We start from the raw sequence: 26,716 nt of genomic DNA, 5'->3' as shown, positions 1-26,716 counted from the left end.
TTTATGATTCCTAGACACTGGGCAGATCCTGATAATTTCCTAGACCAGCTTCTCACTGGCTTAGGTCCATCAGAAACCTCCCTGTGTGTGTGTGTGTGTGTGTGTGTGTGTGTGTGTGTGTGTATACACTTCATGAGGCTAGGACACTAAGTGCTGGAGGAACAGGGCTCCAGAGCTCCTGTTTGATTTTTGTTATGTTCTTTAAGCCATGAACTTTTCTCTGAAATCAGCGTCCTCTTCCACAATGTTAGGGTTTTATTTGCTTTGATGAGACACTGTGACCTAGGGAACTCTTAGAAAGTCAAACACTGGCTGGGCAGTGGTGGCGCATGCCTTTAATCCCAGCACTTGGAAGGCAGAGGCAGGCGAATTTCTGAGTTCGAGGCCAGCCTGGTCTACAAAAAGTTCCAGGACAGCCAGGGCTACACAGAGAAACCCTGTCTCAAAAAACCAAAAAAAAAAAAAAAAAAAAAAAAAAAAAAAAGAAGAAGAAAAGAAAGGTAAACAGCTGGCTTACAGTTTCAGAAGTTTGGTCTGTTATCATCATGGTAGAAAGCATGGGAGCATGCAGGCAGACTTGGTCCTGGAGGAGCCAAGAGTTGTATATCCTTGATCTGAAAGCAGCCAAGAAGAGACTGTCTTCAGTAGGCAGGTAGGAGGAGGCTCTGAAACCGTCTTGGGCAGAGCCCTGGCATAGGCGCCTCAAAGTTCACCCCCACACTTCCTTCAACAATCCCATACCTCCTAACAGTGCTACTCCCTTAGCCAAGCATATTCAAAACACCACACACGTGGAGCTTTTAGTCTTGATTATTTAATTTCCATCTTGTCAGAGAATCAAGATTGATGGATTTCTCCCCTCAGCCCCCCAAATTGGTTGATGTCTCACACCCCTTCTGGAAAGTAGAACAGGTATCTTTGTCAAGTACTTAGTGCTTTGCAAGTTACATTTAGTGCTCTCTATAGCCCAAGAAGCAGGTTATTGGAGGCTCAAGAGATTGTGCAGTAGTTTAAGTAGTTAAGGCTACTACTCTTCCAGAGAACCCTGGGTTCAATTCCTAGCACCTACACATGGCAGCTCACAATGGCCTACAATTCTAGTTCTAGAGGATCCAATACCCTTATATTCACACACATGAAGGCAAAGCACCAAATAAAAATAAATCATTAAATTTACTCCTTTAAATGGTTATGAATCACCCAACTAGTAAAGATCAAAGTAAGATATAAAACAGGAGGTCCATGGATGGTATGATGGCTCATACCTTTAATCCCAGCACTTGAAGGCAGAGCAAGGTGGATCTCTGTGAGTAGGAGGCCATGCTGATCTACAGGGTTAGTGCCCAGATAGCCAGAACCGCATAGACCCTGTCTCTAAATAAATCAACATATTTTTCTTGGTGTGTATGGGAAAGACCCATGTGCCATGTATAAGTCAGAAGGTTCTTGTCTTTACTATCACGTTGAATGAAAGATCGGATCCTTTGCTGCTTCTGATTTGTGAGGGACTTAGAAGCTTATCTTTTTTTTTTTTTTTTTGGTGGTGGTGGTGGTTTGGTTTTTCAAGACGGGGCTTCTTTGTGTAGCCCTGGATGGCCTTGAACTCAAAGATCTGCTTGGGAGATCTTGGGAGGTAGAGAAACATAAAACAAAGTAGCTCCCAGTCAGTCACAAAATTCCGACTCTGAATGTCTGTGCACTCACCATGGAGCCTGTGTTGGCTAAGCTGTACTGTTTCTCAACTCAGGATGTTTTCAATTTTCTGGTGGATTGATTTATTGGGATGTAAGTTGATCCTAAACTAAGGGACATCTATCCAACTCAGGAAAGTGTAAGTGTATGTGTATTAACCACATAATCAAAGAAACTATTTAGGCCCTTTGGGGCAGGAAGGGGTCTCACTATGCTGACCTTGAACTCACAGAGATCCACCTGTCTCTGCCTCTGGGGTGCTGGGATTAAAGGTATGCCCCACCATTCCTAGCCTTTCAAATTATTTGTATGTTGGAAGGTGGCAGTAATGTAGTTCTCTTATGGAATCAAACTCAGGTCAATGTGAATAGTAGCAAAATTCTTATATATATTCTTTTATATCTCACAGTCTCTTTTTAAGATTGATTGATTGATTTTGTGTATATGAATATGCTTAGCTTATCTTCAGACACACCAGAAGAGGCCATCAGATCCCATTACAGATGGTTGTGAGCCACCATGTGATTGCTAGGAATTGAACTCAGGACCTCTGGAAGAGCAGCCACTAATCTTAACCACTGAGCCATCTCTCCATCTCAGTAGTAAAATTCTTTATCAACTGAGCCATCTTTAAGGTGCCTGCATTTCTACTTTTTTTAAAAATTAGATATTTTCTTTATTTACATTTCAAATGTTATTCCCCTTCCTGATTTCCCCTCCGAAAACCCCCTATACCATCACCCCTCCCCCTGCTCACCAACCTACCCACTCCTCTTCCTGAATTTCTACTTTTTATTCATAAAATTAAAATAGTGCACCAAAAACGTAGCTGGGGACAGAGCTCACTTACTTAGCATGCACAGAGCTCTGGATCAGGCCCCAGAACTGCAAAATTAAAGACAGGGGAAAAAAAAAAAAGAAAAAAAAAAGGACTGGGGAGATGGCTCAGTGGTTAAGAGCACTGACTGTTCTTCCAGAGGCCCCGAGTTCAATTCCCAGCAATCACATGGTGGCTCACAACCATCTGTAATGGGATCTGATGCTCTTTTCTGGTGTGTCTGATAACAGCTACAGTGTAGTCATATAAATAAAAGGAAAAAAGCGTTTACTGAGTGTGTAATTTTATATTTACTGAGAACATTCTAAGATTCAGCTACTTTTCTTACAACCTATATGTTGCCCTCTCCCTTCACTAGGTATTAAAGTATTAGCAAACTAAGTCTTCCATGTCTCCAGAGGGAAAGATTAGGGGTTTCGGTATGAGGAGTTGGTGCCACAATATGCTATTGCATGGCTGTTTGAGAGTCAGTCCACAGAGGCTAGATCTTCCTACTGCTCCCTGCAAGGCCTTAATTTAGCCTGGAGTGACTCTGTTTCCTTACCCACCCATAGAAACCAAGAACACCTATACCAGGCAGCGGTGGCGCACGCCTGTAATCCCAGCTCAAGGAGGCAGAGGCAGACAGATCTCTGAGTTTGAAGCCAGCCTGGTCTATAGAATGAGTTCCAGGACAGCCAGTGCTATCCAGAGAAATCATTTGTTTTGTATCTATGGGTATTTTATCTCTATGTATTTTATCTGTATGTGTGTGCAATAGAATATATATGTTTGGTGCTAAAGGAGGCCAGAAGAAGTTGGTGATCCCCTGAGACTAGAGTTGCAGTGGTTTCCTCTCGGCAGCCAGGAGAGTGCTCTAAATAGAACAGGGTCCTCTGGGAAAGCACCCAGTGCTCTGAACCGCTGAGCCATTTCTTCAGCTTGTTTTATGTATGATATATTGGTGTTCAGGTCTGAGTTTGATTCCCTTGAACACATGTAGGAGGAGGAGAGAACCAGCTTACACGAGTTGTTTTCTAATTTCTACACACTGTACTGTTGTGGTGTAGGAATGTACACACTATAAACAATAAATAATTATAAATATATTAAAGTTATTTTCTGTAAAAGAAATGGCTTCTTACATAGTATTTGAATAGTACTTTAATTATTTTCTTAGGTCTTGAGAGTTTCCTGGTCCTTGTTAAATAATGGTACTTAAAGCTGTGTGGTGGTGGCAAATGCCTTTTAGTGTTTCCTCAAACATTACATTAGGGACTTTTCTTTATTTTTTAAGATTTATTTATTATATGTAAGTACAGTGTCGCTGTCTTCAGACCCTCCAGAAGAGGGAGTCAGATCTCATTGAGCCACCATGTGGTTGCTGGGATTTGAATTCAGGACCTTCAGAAGAACAGTCAGTGCTCTTAACCACTAAACCATCTCTCCGAATGTCTTTTAATCCCAGCATTTGGAGGCAGAGACAGGTGGATCTTTATGATTTTGAAGCCAGCCTACTCTACAAAGCGAGTTCCAGGATAGGACAGGCTACATAAAGAAACCCTTTCTCAACTCCTTCCCCTCAATATAGCTGTTTTTAGAAATGGGGCTTAATAGAATTGGTCTACTCATTTTATAGGGAATTTTAACTGAATCAAGCAAAATAATTAGTCTCTGGTGTTCCTTCAAATAGTTTTCATTTTGCCTTGAAAAATGCTGCTCTTAGAACATTAGAATATATAAGCACCCTGGTTGGTTTTAATACATTTAATAAATATATTTATTTGACCTGGAAAGATGGCTCTGCTGCTAAAGGCTAGGCTCACCCAAAAGACAAGATTTTTACTTATTTTTATTTTATGTGTATGTCAAGAATGCCTCTGCAAAATGTTTATTCAGTGCCCACAGCAGCCAGAATTGGGAATCAGATCCCTGGAACTTAAGGATTGTTAACTGCCATGGAGGCTCTCAAATGCAAAACCAGGTCCTGAGGAAGAACAGCTAATATCTTAACCACTGAGCCTTCTCTTCAGAGTTCCTTGGTTATTTTTTTAAAGAGTTAGTGTATTTATGTATCTGTGGCTATGTGACTATATGCCATAAGAATACAGATGTCCTTGAAGTCGAGAGCATCTTCTGTCCTCCAGGGGCACTAGGTACACATATGACATATCACATACATACATGCAGGCAGAAGACTCCTGCACATAAAAATAAATAAAGATCTGGGCAAGGTGGCTCACACATTTTATTCCAGACTTCGGAAGCAGAGGCAGGCAAATCTCTTGAGTTGGAGGCCAGCCTGGCTTAGTTTCAGGTAAGCCAAGACTACCTAGTAAGACCCTAAACAAGTAAACAAATGAATAAAAATTCCATCTTTTAAACAACAAAATACTTAAATGTTCTTTGACACTCCTCCTTGCTCCCTCCTCCTTAAATCTGGTTGGGACTTTGCTTATCCAACAAGATTTGTAAAGGTAGTAATAGCTGTTGACTTCAAAGATCACTGGAAACTCCATCCCCACAAAATAACTTTAAATCTTCTTAAAAAAAAAAAAAAAAAAAAAAATCGGGCTGGTGAGATGGCTCAGCAGGTAAAAGCACCCGACTGCTCTTCGAAGGTCCTGAGTTCAAATCCCAGCAACCACATAGTGGCTCACAACCATCCGTAACAAAATCTGGTGCCCTCTTCTGGAGTGTCTGAAGACAGCTACAGTGTACTTACATATAATAAATAAATAAATCAAGAAGCAGCTGGGAAGTGGTGACACAGGCCTTTAGTTTCAGTATGGTCACGGATATTCAGAGAAACCCTATCTTAGAAAACAGAAAACAAAAGCCAAACCCACAAGTCAAGAACATAGAGCAATCATTTAACATCTCAAAGTGGTGGGGGCGAGTGAGGGTGGGACCATGGCTTTGCAGTTAAGGTGACTGCAAGACTCAACTGCAAAGAATAGGCCATGTATTCCCTCTGTGCATTTTGAATGCAATTAACCTTATAATTAAAAAAAAAAAAATAGGGCTGGCGACTCTATGATTTTCAGAAGTAGTTTGGAGCTGGAGAAAAGGTTCAGTAGTTGTTCTTCCCAAGGTTCAATTCCCAGTACCCTCATGGTTGCTCACAATTGTAATCCACTTCCTGAAAAACAATGACTACTTCTGCCCTCCATGGCACCAGGCAGGCATTCCATGCACATACATACATACATACATATGTGATACTCATACATGAATGTTTTATTTTTTGAGACACAGACCTAGCTGTCCTGAAACTATGTAGTCTAGGCTGACTTAAAACTCTCAGAGATCCATCTGTCTCTGCTGCCCAAGTGCTGGGATTAAAGGCGTGTATCACCATACCCTAAATATGATACGTTTGTTTGTTTGTTTGTTTTTTTGAGACAGGGTTTCTCTGTATAGCCCTGGCTGTCCTGGAACTCACTTTGTAGACCAGACTGGCCTCGAACTCAGAAATCCCCCTGCCTCTACCTCCCAAGTGCTGGGATTAAAGGCATGTGCCACCACACCCGGCTCATGATACGTTTTATACAGTACATTCTTTTTTTTTTTGTAAGATTATTTATTATATGTAAGTACATTGTAGCTGTCTTCAGACACTCCAGAAGAGGGCGCAAGATCTTGTTACGGATGGTTGTGAGCCACCATGTGGTTGCTGGGATTTGAACTCCGGACCTTCAGAAGAGCAATCGGGTGCTCTTACCCACTAGCCATCTCACCAGCCCATGATACGTTTTAAAAGTATATTTTAATAATTAGCCGGGCCTGGTGGCGCAGGCCTTTAATCCCAGCACTCGGGAGGCAGAGGCAGGCGGATTTCTGAGTTCGAGGCCAGCCTGGTCTACCTAGTGAGTTCCAGGACAGCCAGAGCTATACAGAGAAACCCTGTCTCGAAAAAAAAAAAAGAATATTTTAATAATTAAAAAACAGTAGCCACTCTGAGAGTGATGGGTTAAGAGCATCTACTGCGCCAGGCGTGGTGGCTGTAGTGGAGTAGAGTCCAACTGGGACACAATTTTACCTTTTCTGTGTGCTTTTCGAGGTCTTGCTATGCAGTCTAGCTTTAGGAAGCTATTTAAAAAGCCTAGGCTATGGGTACTTTTACTCACAGTACAGAAACAAGTTAAAAAGATTGAGGGTGACTGCACTAATCTTCTAAATCTCTAATCCTATCATAGAGGTAGATCCATCCTCTGCCTCCCAGATGCTGGAATTAAAGGCACACACCTTTACAGATGTCTGCATTGCATGCTGCTGTTTCACTAGTCATCTATTGCTCCTCAGTGCTCATTTGTCCAACCTGGTCAAATTTTCATGTACAAACACATGAGCTTTGTTGAGAATTTATGCTGAGACAGGACTCTCAATACTCATATTTAGACTTGTGATCATTTGGGCTCCTTATCTAGGATAAGGCAGATTTCCAAAAACTCTGGTTCTAGTATGCCAGCATTTCACTAGAATTGTGATTTCCAGCAATGTTTTAAGTGGCCACACAACTGTTACACCAGTAGTATGTAAGGTTCATTTTCACTAGACTTCCTATAATGGTTTTGTATATGCTTGGCCCAGGGAGTGGTGCTGTTAGGTGTGGCCCTGTTGGAATGGTCATTGAGGGTGTGAGTTTAAGACATATGTCCTAGCTGCCTAGAAGCCAGTCTTCATGTAGCAGCAGATGTAGAACTCTCAGCTACATCTGCACCACACCTGCCAGGCCACTGCCATATTCCTGCTTTGATAATGGACTGAACCTCTGACCCTATAAGCCAGCCCCAACTAAATGTCCTATGAGTTGCCTTGGTCATGGTGTCTGTTTACGGCAGTAAAACCCTAATTTTAATGGGTCTTCCTGTTTATTGGAGTCTGTACTCCTACAGAAAGGGACTTCAGGTAATATTTTTTGGTTTTTGGAGACAGGGTTTCTTCGTGTAACCCTGGCTGTCCTGGAACTCACTTTGTAGAACAGGCTGGCCTCGAACTCAGAAATTCCCCTGCCTCTGCCTCCCAAGTGCTGGGATTAAAGGCGTGTGCCACCACACCCATTTTAACCTCCTAGAGGTACAGGAAGCTGGGTGCACTACAGAAACAGAATTCTTACTGAGTCATTTCTTCATGTACCCAACACTGACTTAGGAGCTCAGTTTCAAAAAAAGCAAAATTAAAAAAAAACATGCACACAACAAAAACCCACCTGAAAAGCTTTACTAGCTGCTGCTTTGAAGCAGTTTATTTCTTGTAGTTTCAGTACAACTGGTGACTGATATTTCTAAATAAACTTAACAGGGTCTAAAAGTGTATTCTTGTGGGGTTTTTTAAAGGAACAAGTTTATATACCTGCTTTGAAACAAGGACTCAACGTAGACTAGCATGAAAGCTAATGTTCCCCGTTTGCCTCTTGAACCTTTTCCCCAAGTTATTAACTTATGTGCACACTGCAATGTATGTGTAAAGACAAGACAATTTGATGGACTTAGTTCTGTCCTTCCATCACATGGATGCCAAGGATTCACCTCAGGTTATCAACCCCGGTGCAGTGCCACCTTTAACCTTTTCCAAGTTGGAATTCTTTCTCTGAAGCTTATTAATCTCTACTTAAGTCTTGTTCTTTCCTGTTTGGTCATATGTAAGAAGAATCCTCCACACAACTGTAAGAACGGGTTTTTCCTGTTGAGGCAGGGTCTCACTATATAGGCTCTGGCTGTGCAGGAAGCTCAAGACTTGCCTGGAACTCAGATCTGCCTGCCCCACTAAGTTTGTTTCCTTTTAAGACTTCACTGGGTGTTTTGTAACCCTGCTAGTCCCCCACCCCCAGCCAAAGGACAGAGTATATATAGGGCACCAAATTTAAAATCATTAAATTTGGGCACACAATCAGACATATCCTAGAAAGGAATCCTACTTGAACAAAGACAAAGTTTTAAAATAAAATATCTTTATTAATGTCAAGTTCATTCCTCTTTCGTCTTGACTCATTTTCTGATACAGCTCACTTGATCCTGTTAATTAAAAAATATGATTAATCCAACTTATCAAAACTTCAAGTGTAGCTTACTAAGCTCTAACACCACCCTGTTAAATCAAGGACTGTGGTAATTACTGACAGCTTTGTAGTAGCATGAGCTTCAAGTTAAAGTGCTAGATCAGGAATATCTCAGCTATCTTGGCTTGTGTCTGCCTGACATCTTTCATGAAGCCGTTTGTCAATTCTTTAAATTGAAACACACACCAAGTTTGATGACACCCGATTGTGTCACCAAGTTAATTTGAATATCATTTCACTTACCTAGAGTCTGTCAGTCTAATTCAATTGTGGCTTTCCTTTTTAGCTGACCCATGTTGTGTGATGCCTTGAGAACATCTAATTCCACCTATAATTAAACATATATTTTAGTTCACTGAGAAAAAGTACTATTTTGGGCACAGGCTCTGAACAATATATTACACACAAAACAGACATTGATATGTGTGACTAGAAGATCCACCCTCTGACTAGAATAAAATTTTAAAACCTGCAAATACATGTCTGAAATTACAGCATATTTCATCTCCCAGTCCTCTGAAAGAGCAGCCAGTGCTCTTAATAGAGTCCATTCCCTAGACATAGTATGTTTCTTTTCAAATTTTTACTTGTCAATTCCTTATTTTAGTCATGGTACTGAAAAAAATCACAATCCCAAGACAGCATATGCAAGGCAAGTGCTCTTAATTCCTAAGCTATCTCTCCACTTTTTTTGTTTTGAGACAGGGTTTCTCTGTATAGCTCTGGCAGTCCTGGAACTCACTTTGTAGACCAGGCTGGCCTTTAACTCAAGAAATCTACCTGCCTCTGCTGGGATTAAAGGTATGCACCACCACGCCCAGCTTAACTATTTTTAAAAAACTAGAACTTTGTAAATTTTCAAGGACCCAAGATTTTTCATCTCAATGTATTTTAGCCGTTAAAGATAAATCAGGTCCTAAACCCATTTCTAAGGACACTTACCTCAAGTAAATAAGACTCCAAAATCAGCCAACATCAATCATTCTTACCTAAAGAATAATGAGAAAATGTTAGTATAAAAGACAAGGGTATATAATAAAGGCTTGAAAAATGCTAGTTAACTTCCAAATTCTAAAGAGCAAAATTCCAGAGATTACAGACTGGAATAAGTTGTAGCATTTAAAAAAAAAAAAAAAAAAAAAAAGGAAGAAACTTTATGCAGGAGGATCTAAAATTATTCTTTAAGTAGGTAATAAGTAGATGAGAGAATTAGAAAGAAAACTATCTTCTTTAAAATGCAAAAGTCTAATACCTTCTTTAAAATGCAAAAGCCTAATTCCTATTTTCACCAGTCTGAGCACAAACTTCATTGTTTGACTGCAACCCATAATATACTATCCCTTATGTGAAGGTATGTGACAACGTTTACCTGACTAAAGCAGCTATCAGCTTCCAAGTTCCCTGCTTCCCCAGGCAATTTGGTAACTTTCATTTAGTGCTTCAACCCTTTTCCTAAGCAAGCACACAACACTGCAGTTCTTTACCCTGCAATCCTATGTATTTGCTTCAATTTTTGTCCTCCACGTCCTCTGCTATGCATTATTGGGACAGGAAAAAAAAAAAAAAGGTTCTTCTAAGGGAGAAGTCATTAGCCTTCACTATATACCTGGCACAGTGCACAAGAAACACAAAGCTCATCCTTAAATTCAAGTTCCAGGTTGTTCTCCCCCCCATCACCGCCCATCCCCGTGTATCATTACTGCCACAGGTATACAAAATAGTTCTCTGTTGCACATGGACCATCCATAAGGGATACTATATTGTTTTGCATTCTTTCCCCCTTCTCCAATTAATCCCTATTTTATGTCCAGGCCCTTTCATCTTCATTTTTTCGCCAGCACTGGTGTTCAAAAACATTATTTCTATGGTTGTTTACCAATCACTGTTGAGATTTCCATTATTTGAGTCTAAAAAATTGCCAATCATTATCTAGCAGCAATGACAGATAAAAGGAGCAGTTAAATCCTCCAGATTCCTCCCTGGTAGGGAGCCATTAAGAACTGCACTAGCTAGACAGCACTAACATTATCAGCTAAAGCCAAAACCAAGAAACAGCCCAAAACAAACACCCCATAGCTCTAAAAACCTGTCCAAGATCATTAACACAAAAGGCAGCAGTAAATGCAGGACTGTGGATCATGTCACTGCAGCTGACAATGATTAACAATAGGAGACATGCACCCCCAATAAGGTTAAAGACCAAAACTAATCACACGCATCTCTTCATTAGGGAGAGTGAGAGTATGCATTGCTGATAGGCTGCACGCAGCCTTGTATGAGTACCCATTACATTACTTTCATCTTTCAGAAAGCACCGGGATCTGCTCCAAGGGCCTAACAGTACGATAATACATTCTGGCATCACACCTCTGAACGTAGTTTTCATTAAAAAAACAATAATTTTGGTTGCAACAAGATTTATGAAATACAATGCAAGCACCTTAGTATTACTGGAACCCATTTATTTCCCAGCTTTTTTGTTTGATTTAAAAACCCAATATACTATAAAATTCACAACTTGACACTTTCATTCAAATTAACTAGCAGTACTCTAAGTCAATAGTTGCTAGATCTTGTGTACAAAGGCCTAACAGTCTTAAAGCAGACAAAGGAGGGGGGGGAAAATCACCCCATCCCAAGTCTTATGTTCAAATATCATCTCTCCAATTCGTTTCTGTTCAGAAGCAAGTCTGGGCTTTCGTTTACATTCAAAATCGCTGAGCCACGGTAACAGGCACCTGCTACCGATTTATATAGACTATGATACTTCAATTCCCCCAGGAGGGTTTCAGGCAGGTTAGTGATTCTCATGTCACACTGTTTGATCTGTATTGTATAAGAAGCTAAGTCACCATACTGCTTTTATCTATCAGCAATCACAAGTTGCTTGCTTGGAGTAACTACCCCACCATCTGACTTGCCTGACAAAGAGCAAGTCATTTTTCTTGATTCATAGAAAGGAAATTCTTACAGTCCTGAAGCTTTCAGCGGCACGTATGCAAAAAATGAACCAAACTTTCCAGTTATAGAGCAGAAAGCATTACAAGTGTAGCTGTCTTCTCAAGCATGCTCATTAAACACCAAGGGTAACCTGAATTGAGGTCTGGAACAATAGTTGATAGAAAGTTCAAGTCCTAAGCCACAAGAAAGGTGCTTTGAAGACTTAGGTATTCCTGGGATTATAATACACTTTAGACTATAATCAATCACATCCCTAAAGCTAGGGAAGTTCAAAGAGCTACTCTGACCAAATGCACTCATGCTACAGAACACGACGAAGTCTTATGGGGGGGAATGATTCCCAACATGTTTTCAAATGTAAGTCACTTTCACACTAGTTTCCCCCAAGTTTGGAGTATAAACATTCAGACAAGCCACATAACTTGAACTTTTCGTAAGATTCCCATCTAAACCCATGTTAGTAACAAAACTCTTTCCATCAAGCCCAAACCTAGAAAATTTTGATCACATTACAAAAAGAACAAAACCCAGAAAAAACCCACCACTCCCATGTCATTTAGTCTTAATTCAGTCAACTTGCAGTGCTATCAAGATTGTATAATGAAATTAGACATTGCTGACCAATGAGAGGTCAAGTTTGCTAGTGAGGAGAGTATCACATACTACATTCTTAACCAAGGTGCTCTGAGCACCCCAGGTCAAGTATGGTTTGGTTCCCTCACCCACCACCAGCCGTGTTCCCTTTTGTCTTCAGTTACAATGTAACTAAAGAAAACCACAGAACTGAGTCCAGACACAAGGATTCACATTTGCACTTTTGACAACTACAACACTGAATTTTTCCTAACAAATTACAGCTCTAACCCAAGACCCAGATTTTGAACTAACCTATCTTATCATACAAGTATTAGGTGCTGCACTGTAATTTCACTGTCGGAAGTGTGATGTCAGAATGCCCACTGAATAAAAGCACATAGCAAGTCACCAAGTTAGATTATATTGCTTGTTACCTACCTGTATGCAGTCGGCAATGAGAATCTTGGAGCAAGCAGGAATACTACATCCGGGTCCTAATGTCCATTGCCATTTGCGGTACTACGTTCCTCACAGTTACGCACTGCAGAAATGCTGGCTAAATGCAGTTATGTAGCAGGCCACTACTTTAATAGTGCACAATTGCAGTCCAAGAACACCACAAAATATTCCGCCACAACTTTGTGGCTTGTCCAAGCCAAGTACCTAAATTTTTATCTGCCATGATATGCCACTTGTAAGAATTGCACAGGTGTAACATTACAATTTCCCAAATTATGTTTATATTAGTGGTACAACACACATGTAGAGTGGTGGGCTTTAAGTATCACCACATAAGGATGTCAATGGGATGGGTTCAGCTTATGGCATGCCTTACAGAATCTGTCTTACAGAATCTAACTTTAAAAGGAGAAATGTTCCAAGTGTCCTCTGTAAACAAAATTTTGATAAAGTGAAGGAGAGGAAATGGGGGCAAGTGGTTTCTTCAAAGGGAAAAAACTGTCTGAACTACACCCTAACATCCCCCCCTCCCCACCCTAAATTTCCCTATTAGCTTTTGGTTCAACTGCTCAAGATGATTTAAAATCACTAGCAGACTAAAACCATCACATATAAGACTTATTGAAAGTCTCAGTAGCTTACAACCCTTGGTACAATTTCACTGGTCATGTTGGTAGACACTATGTAACCATCTGCTAAACACTGTTTAGCAGCTCTCCAGCCCACAAAAAGGCTATCAAAAGCCAAAATCTGCGGAAATTATCCTTTAAGCATTCTTTCACCACTCTTCAAGGGTATACTACTACCAAAAGCTTATTTTAGGGGTCTGTGCCAGCATCCCTTATAAAGGCATGTAATCTGAAAAATAAACTGAAACATTAATTTTATAGGCAGATTTTCCCATTTCCCCTCCAGCCCCCACCCAAATACATTCAAATTCACCCTCCATGGGTGTCCCATGAACACCCCTCAATTTTCTCATTATTATGGTTCCTACTATTACAATTCAACCAAAACAAGAGCTCCTTCAAATCCAGACCTTTGTTTCCATACAGAAAACCTTCATGTACCACAAATTATTAACTTCAGTTGGACCAATTGCTGATTGCTGTAATTATAATAGAACTACCTATTTCCAAGTGTACTGGTGATAAAAATGAATGCACTTTCTAAGGATTTTCCCCTTAATACACTATAAACCTGTCAGTCATACAACCATTTGATGACATGCTTTTTATAATCCAGCAGTGTTTTACTTTAAATATTACAACTTTCCTATGCATGAAGCACGTTTCCACAATAGGTCTCCTTTTGTACTCAAGCACAATATTCAACCTCAGCAAGTGATTTAGAATTTCTTTTGCCAATTAGCACCAAGGATAGAGGTGAAAAGGATGAAGACATTCTACAGTGCAAGTTCTATAATGTATAGACTTGAATGGAAATGTAACTAAGAACAGAGCCAAGCTATTCAATTACTTTCCGTACTGTTAATTTTCCTCTTAACATATTTACAACTGGGAAGAAATCAAGCTCCCAACAGTAACCAATCTACTTTATTATCATCAAGTCAGAAAGTCTCTTGCTCTAACGAAAGGAAATTCAATAAAGTTAACAATCAACTGACATCATCAAAACATCCCCAAGCTTATGGTGGGAGGAAAGAGTATTTTTACTATGTAGCCTGAGCAACTCTCTCCAAGTTTAATGCTACACTATTAGTCAACTCCATAGTGAGAAGAGTATTTGGCAGTCCTACTTAGTAACAGTCACCACTAGTTCTCCAAGAGAACCAGTATTTTCAGACTACAGATTTTGCTCAATAGAAGTAACACAAGGAGGTGTATGTTAAAGAGTACATAAGGCTAATCCTTATAGTTAGCTAACCCTTAACTCTTCAGGTTAAAATTCCCGACTAAGTCCCATCTTTTAAATCACTTGAAGTAATACATGAAAAGGCTTCAAGTTTAACAATCTTTAATTCAAATGCAAAAGTTCAGTACAAGCCATTTGTAGGGCTTGGGATTCTTTTAAAAAACAATAGGGAGAAATGCAACAAGATGATCTTTCCATTTTCAAAGCTTTCAAGGAAAGAATCAGATAGGGCCATAAGGGATCCGTTAAACAAAATAACAAACCCTTTCTCTCACTAACAATACTTTTCACCCATTCCATAATCTTAATACATGTTCCTGAATTAAGACTTGCAAGTTCAACTTTTCTAACATAACCATTTAAAAATGCTGAGCACCAGCCTGCTTCCTATAATGCCAAACAAATCCTAATGACTTCAGTATGCATTTCTTTTTAAACAAGGGGGGGCACCATTTGTAGAAAGCAGTACTTAGCCTCCAGTTACATTTCCCAGAAATGGCATATGCCACTCAAAGGCCTACACACGCTCATGCTTTCCAAGTGAAATACCTAGCCTAATGTGCATAGAAGCATGAATAGCAAAGTTGAAGATCAGTATTATAACTATTTTTTCTATTTATTTGAAGCACAGTAAAAAAAAAATGGTACACTTTGGAAATTCGGTGGCACAAGGTACACTGCCATTAACTTGAGAAACATTATACAGTTAAAAAAAAAAGTAAATGAAAAAAATTTTCTCCTGTTTTGAACACTGCATTACATAATTTTACCTGCCCAAACAGGCCATTTACAAATATCAGGTCAATAAACTGCTAACATCCATAAAAAGGTAGCTTTCTTACTAAAATGCCAAGAATTTAAGTGGTATCTAAACAAGAAAAGACAAAACCAAACTGGAATGAAAGCCTAAATATCTAAAATCGGGGTTTTTTATTTGGCCCTTCATACTCTTCTCTCCCTCTACCATACCCTGCTGGAGTCCCAGGCCCCATTCCTCTAGGACCCTGTCCACCCACAGGACCCGCACCTCCCTGCCCAAAGCGCTCAGTACGCTATTGGAACAGTAATTAACAGTTCATTAAATGTAGTTGATGTCCATGTGTGTTAAGTAAATATTTTAGAAGGTTCCGTAGTCAACGTTCGTCGATACAATCACCAATGAGTCGATCCACAGGTACCGGGAACATAGAAAGGAAAAAAGGGTAATTTGAAAATTAGTTTACGGTAATACATGCCTTGTGGTATGTTCCCACTTGAGCCATTCTCATACACCTGTTTCAAAGAATAGATCTTCCCTGTAGTGCTAAAAAAATTCAAAAATTAGTGCAGATGTGAAAACCCATTCCAAAATGAGTTCTATAAAATTCACATCAGATTAATCCACTGACACGAGATTGTCCAGGTATGAACACAAAGTCACCTCCAAGCCTACAAAGTCCAGTCAGACAAAAGCAACTCACTCAATGAAGGACAAAGGCCTACTCACCAGGTAGTGGCATGTGCTGCATAAGAAACCTTGTGCTTTTCAAGATCTTAAGACACATCTGCAAAGTTGCAGAAATCTTAAAAGGTTGGAATGAAGTTAATAAAATGCTACCAGACTACAAAAAAGAAAAAGCACAAAAAAAAGTGTTTTTTTTCCACTTAACCGGCACAGTAACTTCATCAAAAACTTATTTTGCCACAGTCTCTCTCACAGGTATTCCACACTTCAGAGCCACCACTATTAACCAGAGATGCATGCACAGTATGTTTCTGCGTTGTTACAAGCACAATATACAGCCCACCTACTTCAAAGTCCAGCTTTTCTTAGTTTTGGAAAGTGCACTGTCACTTTGTTATGAATCCATGTTTTAGGTTATCTCCCGTAACAGCCTATCACCAAGCTAGGGTGACTGCAATAAAGCAGTCACTGACTTCATTAGCCAGCTAGTTTTATGTACTTTGACTTTAAAACACAAAGTAAAATAAAACCCACATATCCTAACAGCAGAACCCTACATACAGGCACTCCACTTAAAATTCTACTCAAAATAGCCCAGTTACTAGTTACTAATCAAAATAAAAATAAAGACTGCACAAGGCTTTAACTGTTCCTATAATTTCAACTTTTGAAAAACAAAAACATTACAAAACTACTTGAACAGGCTTTCAACTGTATTCTTTTCAAAGTCTTCAGGTGTATAGCTCCTACAGAAAAGCTGAAGAAAATTTGACGTTTCAGTTATATTACACTATCTAAGTCCCAGGAACTGTTAAATGCATAAACCTATGTCTAGACATAGAGCCTAAACACATGTCAAAACTAGTCACCTAGTAATATACCTCTTGTGCCTTCTAGAAAATACTTTTAAGACCAAAATGTTAAGTTCAATTTGAAGAAACCTATCAGTATATCCAGCCATTTATAATGCTAACTTTAATTCTCAAGCAGCAGTAGGCAGGTTTTAAATGTAGTCTCACACTAAAACCTTAAATTCCTATTTATAACATAAATCCTATTGAGCTACAAAAATGTAGCACCTTTGAGACAAAAGCCTATCTATGAGTGAATTATTTAGATTCAGTTTAGCTACAATTTTTTTTCCCACCAAAATGCAATTCTTAAGGATCTGTAAAGCCCTACCCCTGCAGCAGCCATTCACACCAAAATTCATTTGACTATTTTAAAGAACCTGACAGGCTATCTCCATATAGATAAAGCATGATTGCATCAAGGGGTTCAGAACAAATGCACACCATCAGTATGCTTAAATTATTGTTGACTTTTGCTACCCTGTAGCAAAGTAGAAGCATCAGTTTTTGTTTTTTTTTTTTTTTTTAAAGATGTACCTACAGAGACCCAACAGGTGGGAAACGACGAGTCAAAACACTAGACAGTTCCCCTTTTCATGGGCTAGAAACAGAAACCACAAATAAGGTCAAAGGCCTACCTGTCACACTAACATGCTTAAGACTACAAGCCTCAAGTCTGACTCCTACTTATGGAAAACACCACAAAAGGGCACTGTGCCATTTCTAACTTGGATGCAAGAAAACCATATACAATTATCTAGCAACTAAAATTTGGATTTGCCGTGCACTGGAGGTTCAAAAGTGCAGACAATAAAATGGAAAATACCTATGTACTTATTGCCAAAGATAACTCCACATACTAACATAACAGCATTGACTTCTTGGTGGCAACCATATCTGTTTGGGTTACCACATAGTTCTACATTGCCAAAGTAGTCCTCAGTATTACATATTACAATGGGGGAACTGAAAGTCCAGTCAGCTACTTTAAAAAAAGAGAGAAAGAGAGAGGAAAAATAAAATACTCAAGTTGTGAAATTAAGAATCTCCTTTGTACTATGTCCCACAGGATACATTACCATGTCACTTCCCATCATGGAACCACTCATGGTTGCTGGTGGAACTCCAGGATTAGCTTCATAACCTATGCCACCACCACCACCTAGTGGTGGAAATTTCTGGCCTCCTGAACCATAGGGATCTAGGAAACAAGGACAGTGGTTACCCCAACAGAATGCTGCTGCTCAGTGGTGCTAGCTGTAACTGAAGTCTCTCACTTACCTCCCATGTTCATTGTTCCACCACCACCCATTCTCATGTCTCTTTCTCTCTGGGGAGGGAAAAACACAAAAACTCTCAATTACATGACACCTATACTATGTACTCATGTAAAAAAAAAAAAAATTAATACAAAAATTTTTATCCAGTGGGATAAACTTCTTTATAAAAAAAAAAAAAAAAAAAAAAAGATTTATTTATTATATCTAAGCACACTGTAGCTGTCTTCAGACACCCCAGAAGAGGACACCAGATCTCATTACAGATGGTTGTGAGCCACCATGTGGTTGCTGGGATTTGAACTCAGGACCTCTGGAAGAACAGTCAGTGCTCTTAACTGCTGAGCCATCTCTCCAGCCCTGGGATACACTTCTAATTGCAACATTTGGGAGGCAGAGGCAGGCTGATCTGTTTCACACCGATGTAGTGTATATAGAAAATTCCAGGCTAGCCAAGGCTATTTTGCCTCAAAAACTAAAAAATAATTCAAGAAAAACAATGCATTTTTTTATGTCATTGTGGCATGTCATGTCCTGAAAACTGGTTAGACTATCAAAACAAACAAGCTACATGGCATTTGATCCAGCAAGATCTATAGCAATTTGTACATACAAAAAAAACCAGCCATGCTTGAGTGTACACTTACAATGAATAAAAACTTACTGGATCCATGTAGCCCATCCTGCTGTAACTTTCTTCTCGTTGGCGTCTCATTTGTTCTTCCATCTCACGTTGGCGAATCATCATCTCTTCCTCTCGCCTACGCCGTTCCTCCTCTTGCCTACAAATATTTTTCAGGGATATAAACCAAAGTGTCATCCATGCCTAAAACTTAAGAAGCCAAGTGTGATGGCCCTTGCCTTTAAATTCAGTAGTCATATAGGAGCCGGGTGTGGTGGTACACGCCTTTAATCCCTGCATTCGGGAGGCAGAGGCAGGCAGATTTCTGAGTTTAAGGCCAGCCTGGTCTACAAAGTGAGTTCCAGGACAGCCAGGGGTCCACAGAGAAACCCTGTCTCAAAAAAAAAACAATATAGGGATATGGATTTCCAGTTGGAGTGGCCAGCTAGTGTCATGCAACACCTGTTTCAGGAAAAAACTTGAAAAAGAGCTGAAAATAGGTTATACTCCTAATATTCATTAAAGAATAAACTCTAGATCTTAGTTCTAGACATAGCAGAACTCTGGCAAAGGCAATAAGCTTTTCCTTCAAATACAAACCTGCACTTAATACTTATTGTCTACAAGTCAGATTACATGAGAAGAAGGCCAAATTCAACACTATACCTCAATTGCATTTCTTTACGTTTCTGCATTTCTTGACTGTGAAGTTCCTCCATGCGCCTTAATTCTTCCTGGCGTCTCATCAGATCTAAATATTGAGAGTTATTATAGATTTGTGTTAATGAGGCTCTGGACACTTTAAATGCCAACTGATCTTTACCAATAAAATTCTGAGGCTTTTTCACCTTGGCGCAAAAGATTTGCTTGGTGTTCATGGTAGGCATCTTCCATTTCACTTTCCAATTTGTCTTTAGCATCCTTCATGTTTTTTTCAACTTGTTCCCTTTGCTGTTTTTCCATTTCATCCAAGGACTTCCATCGTTGAGAATATTCATACTCAAATGTGCCATGCTGAGCAAAACGAGGTGGTGTTTCTCTCTCCCTGACAATACATAATTTATACAGAAGCAATTTTGAGAATCACTATCTTTGGACTTCCTAAGAAAACTAGAAACCTTACACCTGGCATGGTTGTTTATGGCTTTAATCACAGCATCAAGGTGTGAAGATCTGAGGTCCAGAAAAGCAACCCCAACTCAAAAAAGCTAAATGAATAAAAACCTTAAGTACCTATTGCCCACTTGTAACATAATGTATAATGCCCTTGATTTGATCCCCAGCACCAAGAATGAACACAGAAACCAGAAGAGGTAGTCCTTTACCTACCAAATCATGTTGTTTTTAAGGCCCCCAACTTGCAATCCTGTTCAAAGGTGTTAGGAAACACCATGAGGTTAATCAAGAACGATAAAGTTAAAGGGGCTGGAGAGATGATGGCTCAGCAGTTAAGAGCACAGCTGTTCTTCCAAAGGACCAGGTCTGTGTCCCAGACCAACAAAGCAACTTATAATTGGAGTGGAGGATATGACACTGTCTTTGCCACAGTGGAAATCAGGCACACATCTGTACATACATGCAGGCAAGCCATACACACATTAAATACTAAATTGACGGGGCCTGGAGAGATGGCTCAGTGGTTAAGAGCAGTGATCACTCTTCCAGCAGTCCTGAGTTTAATTCCCAGCAACCACATGGTGGCTCACAACCATCTGTAATGGAATCTGATGCCCTCTTCTGGTGTGTTGAAGACAGCTACAGTGTACTCATAAATAAAAAATAAAACTTTAAATAAATTGACATTGCTTAAAGAAGGGTCTGTCAACATTTCTTTACCTTTCACTCCCCTGAACCCTTTGCTTAAGCCTAATACCATCTTCTTTAAAATCCCTCACCCATTTTGAGATAAGGTCTCACCATGTAGCAGCCCTGGAACTAGCCTCCTAGATAAATGTATTAACTCTAGAAATAAAAAGTTATGATATATAAGACAAAGCAAAAAGCCAAGAGGCATGGTGATGTTTTTCTAGGCCGGTCTAGTCTACAGAGACCATGTGTCTAAAACTAAAGTGAGAGGGGAAAAAACAGGAGGGATGTGTGTGCAGAGTGGGGGCACATGCCTTTAATTCCAGCACTGGGGAGGCATAGGCCACCTATATTTCTAGAATAGCCAGAACTAGGCAAAGAAACCCTGTGTGGGGGTGAGGGGTGGGATAGGGGTAAATGAGCAGAAGGAAAATGATAGAAGTAGGAAGAGTAGGAAAAAGACACCATCTTCCCCCCCCCTTTTCTATGGCAAATTCCTTATCCAGGCTTATTTTCCCCACCAATAACAAGTAGATCTCATTCAACTTTTGCATGATCTGGATAATATGTGAATGTACTTTTATCCAACAGCTTCAAGTTATGCCAGATGTGGTGGCAACATACTTGTATTTCCAGCATTCTGGGAAGCAAGTTCCAGGACAACCAGGGGGTTACAGAGAATCCTTGTTCTCAAAAAAGAAAAAAATAAAGAAAATATACCCAAGACGGAGATGTGTATTAGGTATATACGAGCAACACTGTATTCATAACACTGGCTTGATGGCTCACACCTATGATCCTGGAACTTGTGTGACAGAAGTCGGGAGATTGTCAAGAGTTTTAGTCAGCCTGGACAACATAACAGAAAATTCTAGACCAGCAAAAACCAGACTCAAACGTTTCTAATGTTCTAAAAAGTTCTAAGCAGAATTAGAAATCACTAACTTCTCTTTTAGAGCACCAAAAAGCTTAGTCTTACTTTTGATACATTGGATTCTTCTGGGCCAGCTTTTCAGGAAGACCATCTTCGTCATCTAACTGTTCAAGTGGCTCCACAATGACTGGGCGAGGAGTCCTAGTAACAGAAATTATTCCTCATCTTAACTTCCAATTTTATTTCGACTATCCCCCAAAATTATCAAAAAAAAAAAAAAAAAAAAAAAAAAAAAAAAAAAAAAAAAAAAAAAGCATGAACTAAAGACAACTTACGTTGTCAGCAGGAAAACACCTTCACTGCATCTTTCAAATGCTTTTCTTGCTGCTGGCTTGGAAGCAAACTCAACAATGCCTTTCCCTGTAGATCTTCCGCGATCATCCACAATTACAACAGCCCTTTCAATAGGACCAAACTGGCTAAAGGCCTCTTCCAAAAGTTCGTTGGAAACATAAGGAGAGAGATTTCGAACAGACAGGGCTGCAGCGTGTGTAGCAAATCGAACCCGAAGCTGTCTACCTCTCATGGGAGTATCATCAAGTTCAGCTTTGGCGATTTCAGCCAAGGCTCTAGATTCCTGCAAATATCAGAAATACTTTCAACAACTTCAAAACTGGCTAGTGCTCAATTTGTCATAACCCTTCCTATTTCTACCGCTTAAGAGCTATCTTCACAGCCGGGCCTGGTGGCACAGGCCTTTTTTAATCCCAGCACTCGGGAGGTAGAGGCAGGTGGATTTCTAAGTTCGAGGCCAGCCTGGTCTACAGAGTGAGTTCCAGGACAGCCAGGGCTACACAGAAAAACCCTGACTCGAAATACCAAAAAAAAAAAAAAAAAAAAAAAAAAAGCTATCTTTAGGCTATCCCAACACCCCGAGGGCTAAAGGTCTTTGAGGCCCTGACCAATGCACACTATCCTGATTTCTACCGATGAAAATAACTTAAAGGCCCGTTAATTCTTCCCATTTAAAACCATGCCTTCAAAACTTTCACAAGAGGGGAAAAAAAATTACACTCACAAGCTTAATGAACCCGAACCCTTTGCCTTTGTTGATAAACACTTCTCCGGGTTCCCCGTATTTAGCGAACAGCCTTTTGAACTCATCCTCAGTGATATCAGCGGGTAGGTTCCCCACAAACAACCGACAGCGCTGTGTGTAAGTTTTTTCTCCAGGCCTCCGCAAGAGAGACAAGTTGGCTTTAAATCCCTAATAAAGAAATCGAACGGAATTCATACACCAAAGCAGGGGAAAAAAACAAAACAAAAACCCTAGTTGTCCCAAAATAGGCCATCATGCGTTAGTTAACGATTTCCCTTTTTTTCCATGAGGACTACCAGGTTGTACCATATTTGGGGATCCAACAGGATTACTAACTCCAATCCATATGAAGCCGAGTATACAAAATGCTTTGCAACACACCCGCCTCTAGCAGCAAACGCCAATCAATACACAATTCTGACGTCAACAAATAGCTCTAAATGCAGACTAGGAGGACAGCACCAAGCTGGCCTGTTTTCTCCCAACAGCACAGCACAGCACAGCACAGCACAGCACAGCGGCCTCCAACCTGCACTCGTTGGGTCCCGAGGGACCGGACCGCTAGCCTCTAGCCGATCACCGCCACCGTGGCCGGCCGCCCTCCCGCTGGAAGCCAATCCCTAGGGGCCTCCACAGCCCGCCGCGCGTCCGCCCCGCCCGCGCAGGCATGCGCAGGAGCGCTTCCGGCAGGGGACAAAATGGAGGCCCTCTAGGCCGCGGGCGGGGGGGAAGGAAAAAAAAAAAAAAACCGCCGAGGGTAGGCAGGCGCCGCCATCTTAGGGGAACGGACGGCTCGGCTCGAGAACCCACTCACCTCCGAGTCGGAGATCTTCTCCTCCGTGCGCGGTCCCGGCCCGCCGGGAGGGGGCCCCTGGTGGTGCTGCTGGTGGTAGGGCGCGTGGTGCTGCCGGCCCCCACGGGGCTCGCCGCCACCTCGGTGTGGTGGCTTCGGGTGGCCGCCAGGAGCGCCCATGCCCGGGCCACCTCCAGGCTTAGGCCCACCGGGCATCTTACCGCCTTTGGGGCCGCCGGGGCCCGGTCCGGGCTTGGGCCCCGGGCCGGCGGCCCCGGCGGGCGGTGGCGGAGGGCCGCCGGTCTGTGGAGGGGTGGTGGAGACTCCGCTGCTCGGCGTCGAGGCGGGAGGCGGTCCGGAGGCGGTGGACGGGACGGCGGGCGGCGGCGTCGGGGTCGGACCCGGGCCCGGCGGAGCGCCGGTGGTCGGGGGGGTGGCGGGCGGGGCCGAGACGGCCGGAGGCGGCGCGCCGCTCACTCCCGGCGCCGAGCCGGGGCCTTGGGGGACGACGGGCTTGGATTCCTGCGGCGGAGGCGGGGGCTGTGGATGGGGCGGCTGGTGCGGCGGCGGCTGCTGGTGCGGCGGCGGCTGCTGCGGCGGAGGTTGCTGCGGCGGAGGCTGCTGCTGCTGCTGGTGCGGAGGCGGAGGCGGGAGCGGCGGCTTCGGGCCGCCAGGGCCCGGGCCCATGGGGCCGCGGTTCTGGTTGAGGCCCATGCCCGGCGGCGGAGAGCGGAAGTCGTGGAGGCCGCCGCGGCCGCCGCCTCCTCCGCGCCGGTGAAAGCCTCCACCGCCGCCACCGCGACTCCGGAACCGATCCCGAGACATAGCTGGAGTCAAGGGGCGGTCGAGGCAGAAGCGGAGAAGTCGCTCAGGGAACGTGGTGGCCACCTTGCTTAGCACAAAATGGCGGACGACACAAGCTGCGCGCCGCCTTTGTCCTCTTCTTAAATAGGACAGTTCGGCCTGGCCCGCCTTCCCTAGATTGACAGCTCGGACAGCCAATAGCAAGTACAGTACTGGATGATGAAACCTAAGTTTTCCCTATTGGCTCCCTAGTGAGAGGCGGGAGGTAGGGAGGGCTGGGTTTCCATTTGACCTATAAACGGATAAGAAATTGTCTATACGCCTTTGTGATTTGTTGGGAGAAATTTGAATGGGCATGCCCTGCAACTTTCTCGTGAAATTAAATATCCAGGGCCCTGTCAGCTCCCGATTGCACTGAAAGGCTATTTTCTTTCCTCTTCTGAGTAGTCCGCTATTCTTGTCCAGAAAAACTTGTTTGCTGGGTTCAAAGTTATAAATTGATCCCCTGCTGTCTCTTCGTCCTACGCCAATGAAGTTAGAGTCAATTTCCCAGAGTTTAATCACTACGGTTTTACTTTTATTAAAACCCCATCAGAGGCTAGCAGATTGGCAAACACGTGAGCCCAGAATTTGGGAGGAGGAGGCACTAGTAATCATGACTGCAAGTTTATCTTTACATTATCAACTACATTGAGTTCGAAACAAGCTTGGGCTACATGAAACGTTATAAAATAAAAAGTAAAAGCCCCAGTTGTGTTGGCACATGCCTTTAATCCCAGCACTCTCGAAGCAGAAAGAAGGACTCCAAGTTCAAAGCCAGCCTGGGCTGCACAGTAAATTCCAGGACAGAAATTTCAGAAAAAGGAAAAAAAATACCACTATTTTTTTTTTGTTTGTTTTTCGAGACAGGGTTTTTCTGTATAGGCCTAGCTGTCCTGGAACTCACTTTGAAAATACCACTATTTTATAGCAACCCAAGTTTGTTGTAATACTATAAAGTTGCCATTAGGCTTAAATGAATGCAGTCTTTGTCCAAGAGGAAAAAGAAGGAAGACAGCTGAGGACCCAGCCTTTGGGGTCCTGGCTGGTGTGACATGCAGAAAACTCACTTTAATCTCCAGCAGAGGGGTAAATGGGGTAGATGTGACTCCATGTGTGTGTACAGTAATGATCTACAAGCACAAATCATGAGAGAGGAATGTGAGTGTTTCTATTGGTTTTGGTTTTGTTCAAGATGGGGTTACTCTGCATAGTCCTAGAACTACCTCTGTAGACCAGACTGGCCTCAAACTCAGCCCTCCACTTGTCTCTGCCTCCCAGGTTCTGGGACTAAAAGCATGCATCTACCAGGTCAGCCGCCGAGATTTCCGTTGTTTTTTGTTTGTTTGTTTGTTTGTTTTGTTTTGTTTTTGGAGACAGGGTTTCTCTGTATAGTCCTGGCTGTCCTGGAACTCACTTTGTAGACTAGGCTGGCCTCGAACTCAGAAATCCACTTGTCTCTGCCTCCCAGGTTCTGGGACTAAAAGCATGCATCTACCAGGTCAGCCGCCGAGATTTCCGTTGTTTTTTGTTTGTTTGTTTGTTTGTTTTGTTTTGTTTTTGGAGACAGGGTTTCTCTGTATAGTCCTGGCTGTCCTGGAACTCACTTTGTAGACTAGGCTGGCCTCGAACTCAGAAATCCGCCTGCCTCTGCCTCTCAAGTGCTGGGATTAAAGGCATGCACCACCACGCCTGGCCCGAGATTTCCTTTTTATTTGCTCCATTTAACACTTCAGGAACATTGGGTTTTAACCAGTTGATCGCATCAGGCATGCGGTAGAAGCAGACATATCTCTTGAGTTCTAGGCCAGCCTGATCTACACAGTGAGTTTCAGGCCAGCAAGAATGCTACATAGTGAAACACTGCTGAAAAAAAAAAGTTTATGCATGGCTGAAGCCATAACTCGGTAGTAAAGTGCTTGCCTAACAGGCTTGAGGCCCTAGATTCAACTCTCAGCCCACAAAAGTAATGTTTTGTTGTTTTGTTTTTGTTTTATGATATTTAGGTATCGATAAGTATTGGTATGAAAACAACCAACTGGCAGCATCTCTTTTCCTTCAAATTTCCCAAACCCAATAGTGTTGAGCCAGCAAGATGGTTGGTTGGTTCATCACATACAGGTCCTGCTACAAGCTTGACAGTTTGAGTTCAGTCGCTCAGACCCACATGGTGAAAGGAGAGAACCAACTCCTGAAAACTAAGTTGACCTCTGGGGCCCACACATGGCCACAGATGCATGTGCCCACACACTACAATCTCCATTCTTCCCTCATACCTTGAAACCCAAGGGAGGCAACTGTCTACCGTGCAGACACAACCTCTCACCCCCAGCTTCCTGACACCTGTACCCTTTAATGCCCCTCCTAGTTATTGTGTCTCTTCTTATCTTTATTGTAGTTTTGAGACAAGGTTTCTGTATAACCCTGACTGTGCTGGAGCTCACTATGTAGAACAAGCTGCCCTTGAACTCACAGAGATCTACCTGCCTCTGCCTCCTAAGTGCTGAAATGAAAGGTATAAGCTACACACTTTGTTTGAAGTCTTGTTTTTTTTTTTTTTTTAAAAAAAGATTTATTTAAAAAATTTTTTAAAAAGAAAAAAAAAGAAAAAAAGATTTATTTATTTTATGTGAGTACACTGTCGCTGTCTTCAGACATACCAGAAG

General features: G+C 41.8%; 1 protein-coding gene across 4 annotated transcripts in view; it reads right to left on the bottom strand.

Annotated features, from left to right (window-relative positions):
* The window catches only part of Sfpq (splicing factor proline and glutamine rich), a 28,187-nt gene extending 4,041 nt beyond the window's left edge, over positions 1 to 24,146 (bottom strand). Inside the window, exons 1-12 of one of the 4 annotated variants that reach the window (XR_003844086.1) lie at positions 23,229 to 24,146; positions 22,394 to 22,582; positions 21,651 to 21,952; positions 21,421 to 21,516; positions 19,484 to 19,680; positions 19,302 to 19,386; positions 18,678 to 18,795; positions 18,018 to 18,066; positions 17,816 to 17,937; positions 9,513 to 9,559; positions 8,814 to 8,898; positions 8,429 to 8,526 (exon numbers count right to left, since the gene is read on the bottom strand). Coding sequence is in view for 2 of the 4 variants with exons in the window: in XM_021200596.2 (XP_021056255.1) it covers positions 15,356 to 15,493; positions 17,816 to 17,937; positions 18,018 to 18,066; positions 18,678 to 18,795; positions 19,302 to 19,386; positions 19,484 to 19,680; positions 21,421 to 21,516; positions 21,651 to 21,952; positions 22,394 to 22,582; positions 23,229 to 24,032 (2,100 nt within the window). In the remaining 2 variants the exon portion in view is untranslated. Of the gene's footprint in view, positions 1 to 8,428; positions 8,527 to 8,670; positions 8,899 to 9,512; positions 9,560 to 14,100; positions 15,494 to 17,815; positions 17,938 to 18,017; positions 18,067 to 18,677; positions 18,796 to 19,301; positions 19,387 to 19,483; positions 19,681 to 21,420; positions 21,517 to 21,650; positions 21,953 to 22,393; positions 22,583 to 23,228 lie in introns of those variants that run through there. The other 3 variants (XR_003844087.1, XM_029540207.1, XM_021200596.2) reach the window with 3 other exon arrangements.
* Positions 24,147 to 26,716: the final 2,570 nt, after the last annotated feature.

This window comes from Mus pahari, chromosome 6, assembly GCF_900095145.1.
Source record: "Mus pahari chromosome 6, PAHARI_EIJ_v1.1, whole genome shotgun sequence".
Taxonomy (NCBI): Eukaryota; Metazoa; Chordata; class Mammalia; order Rodentia; family Muridae; genus Mus; species Mus pahari.
This window is presented reverse-complemented; position numbering and strand designations above follow the sequence as displayed.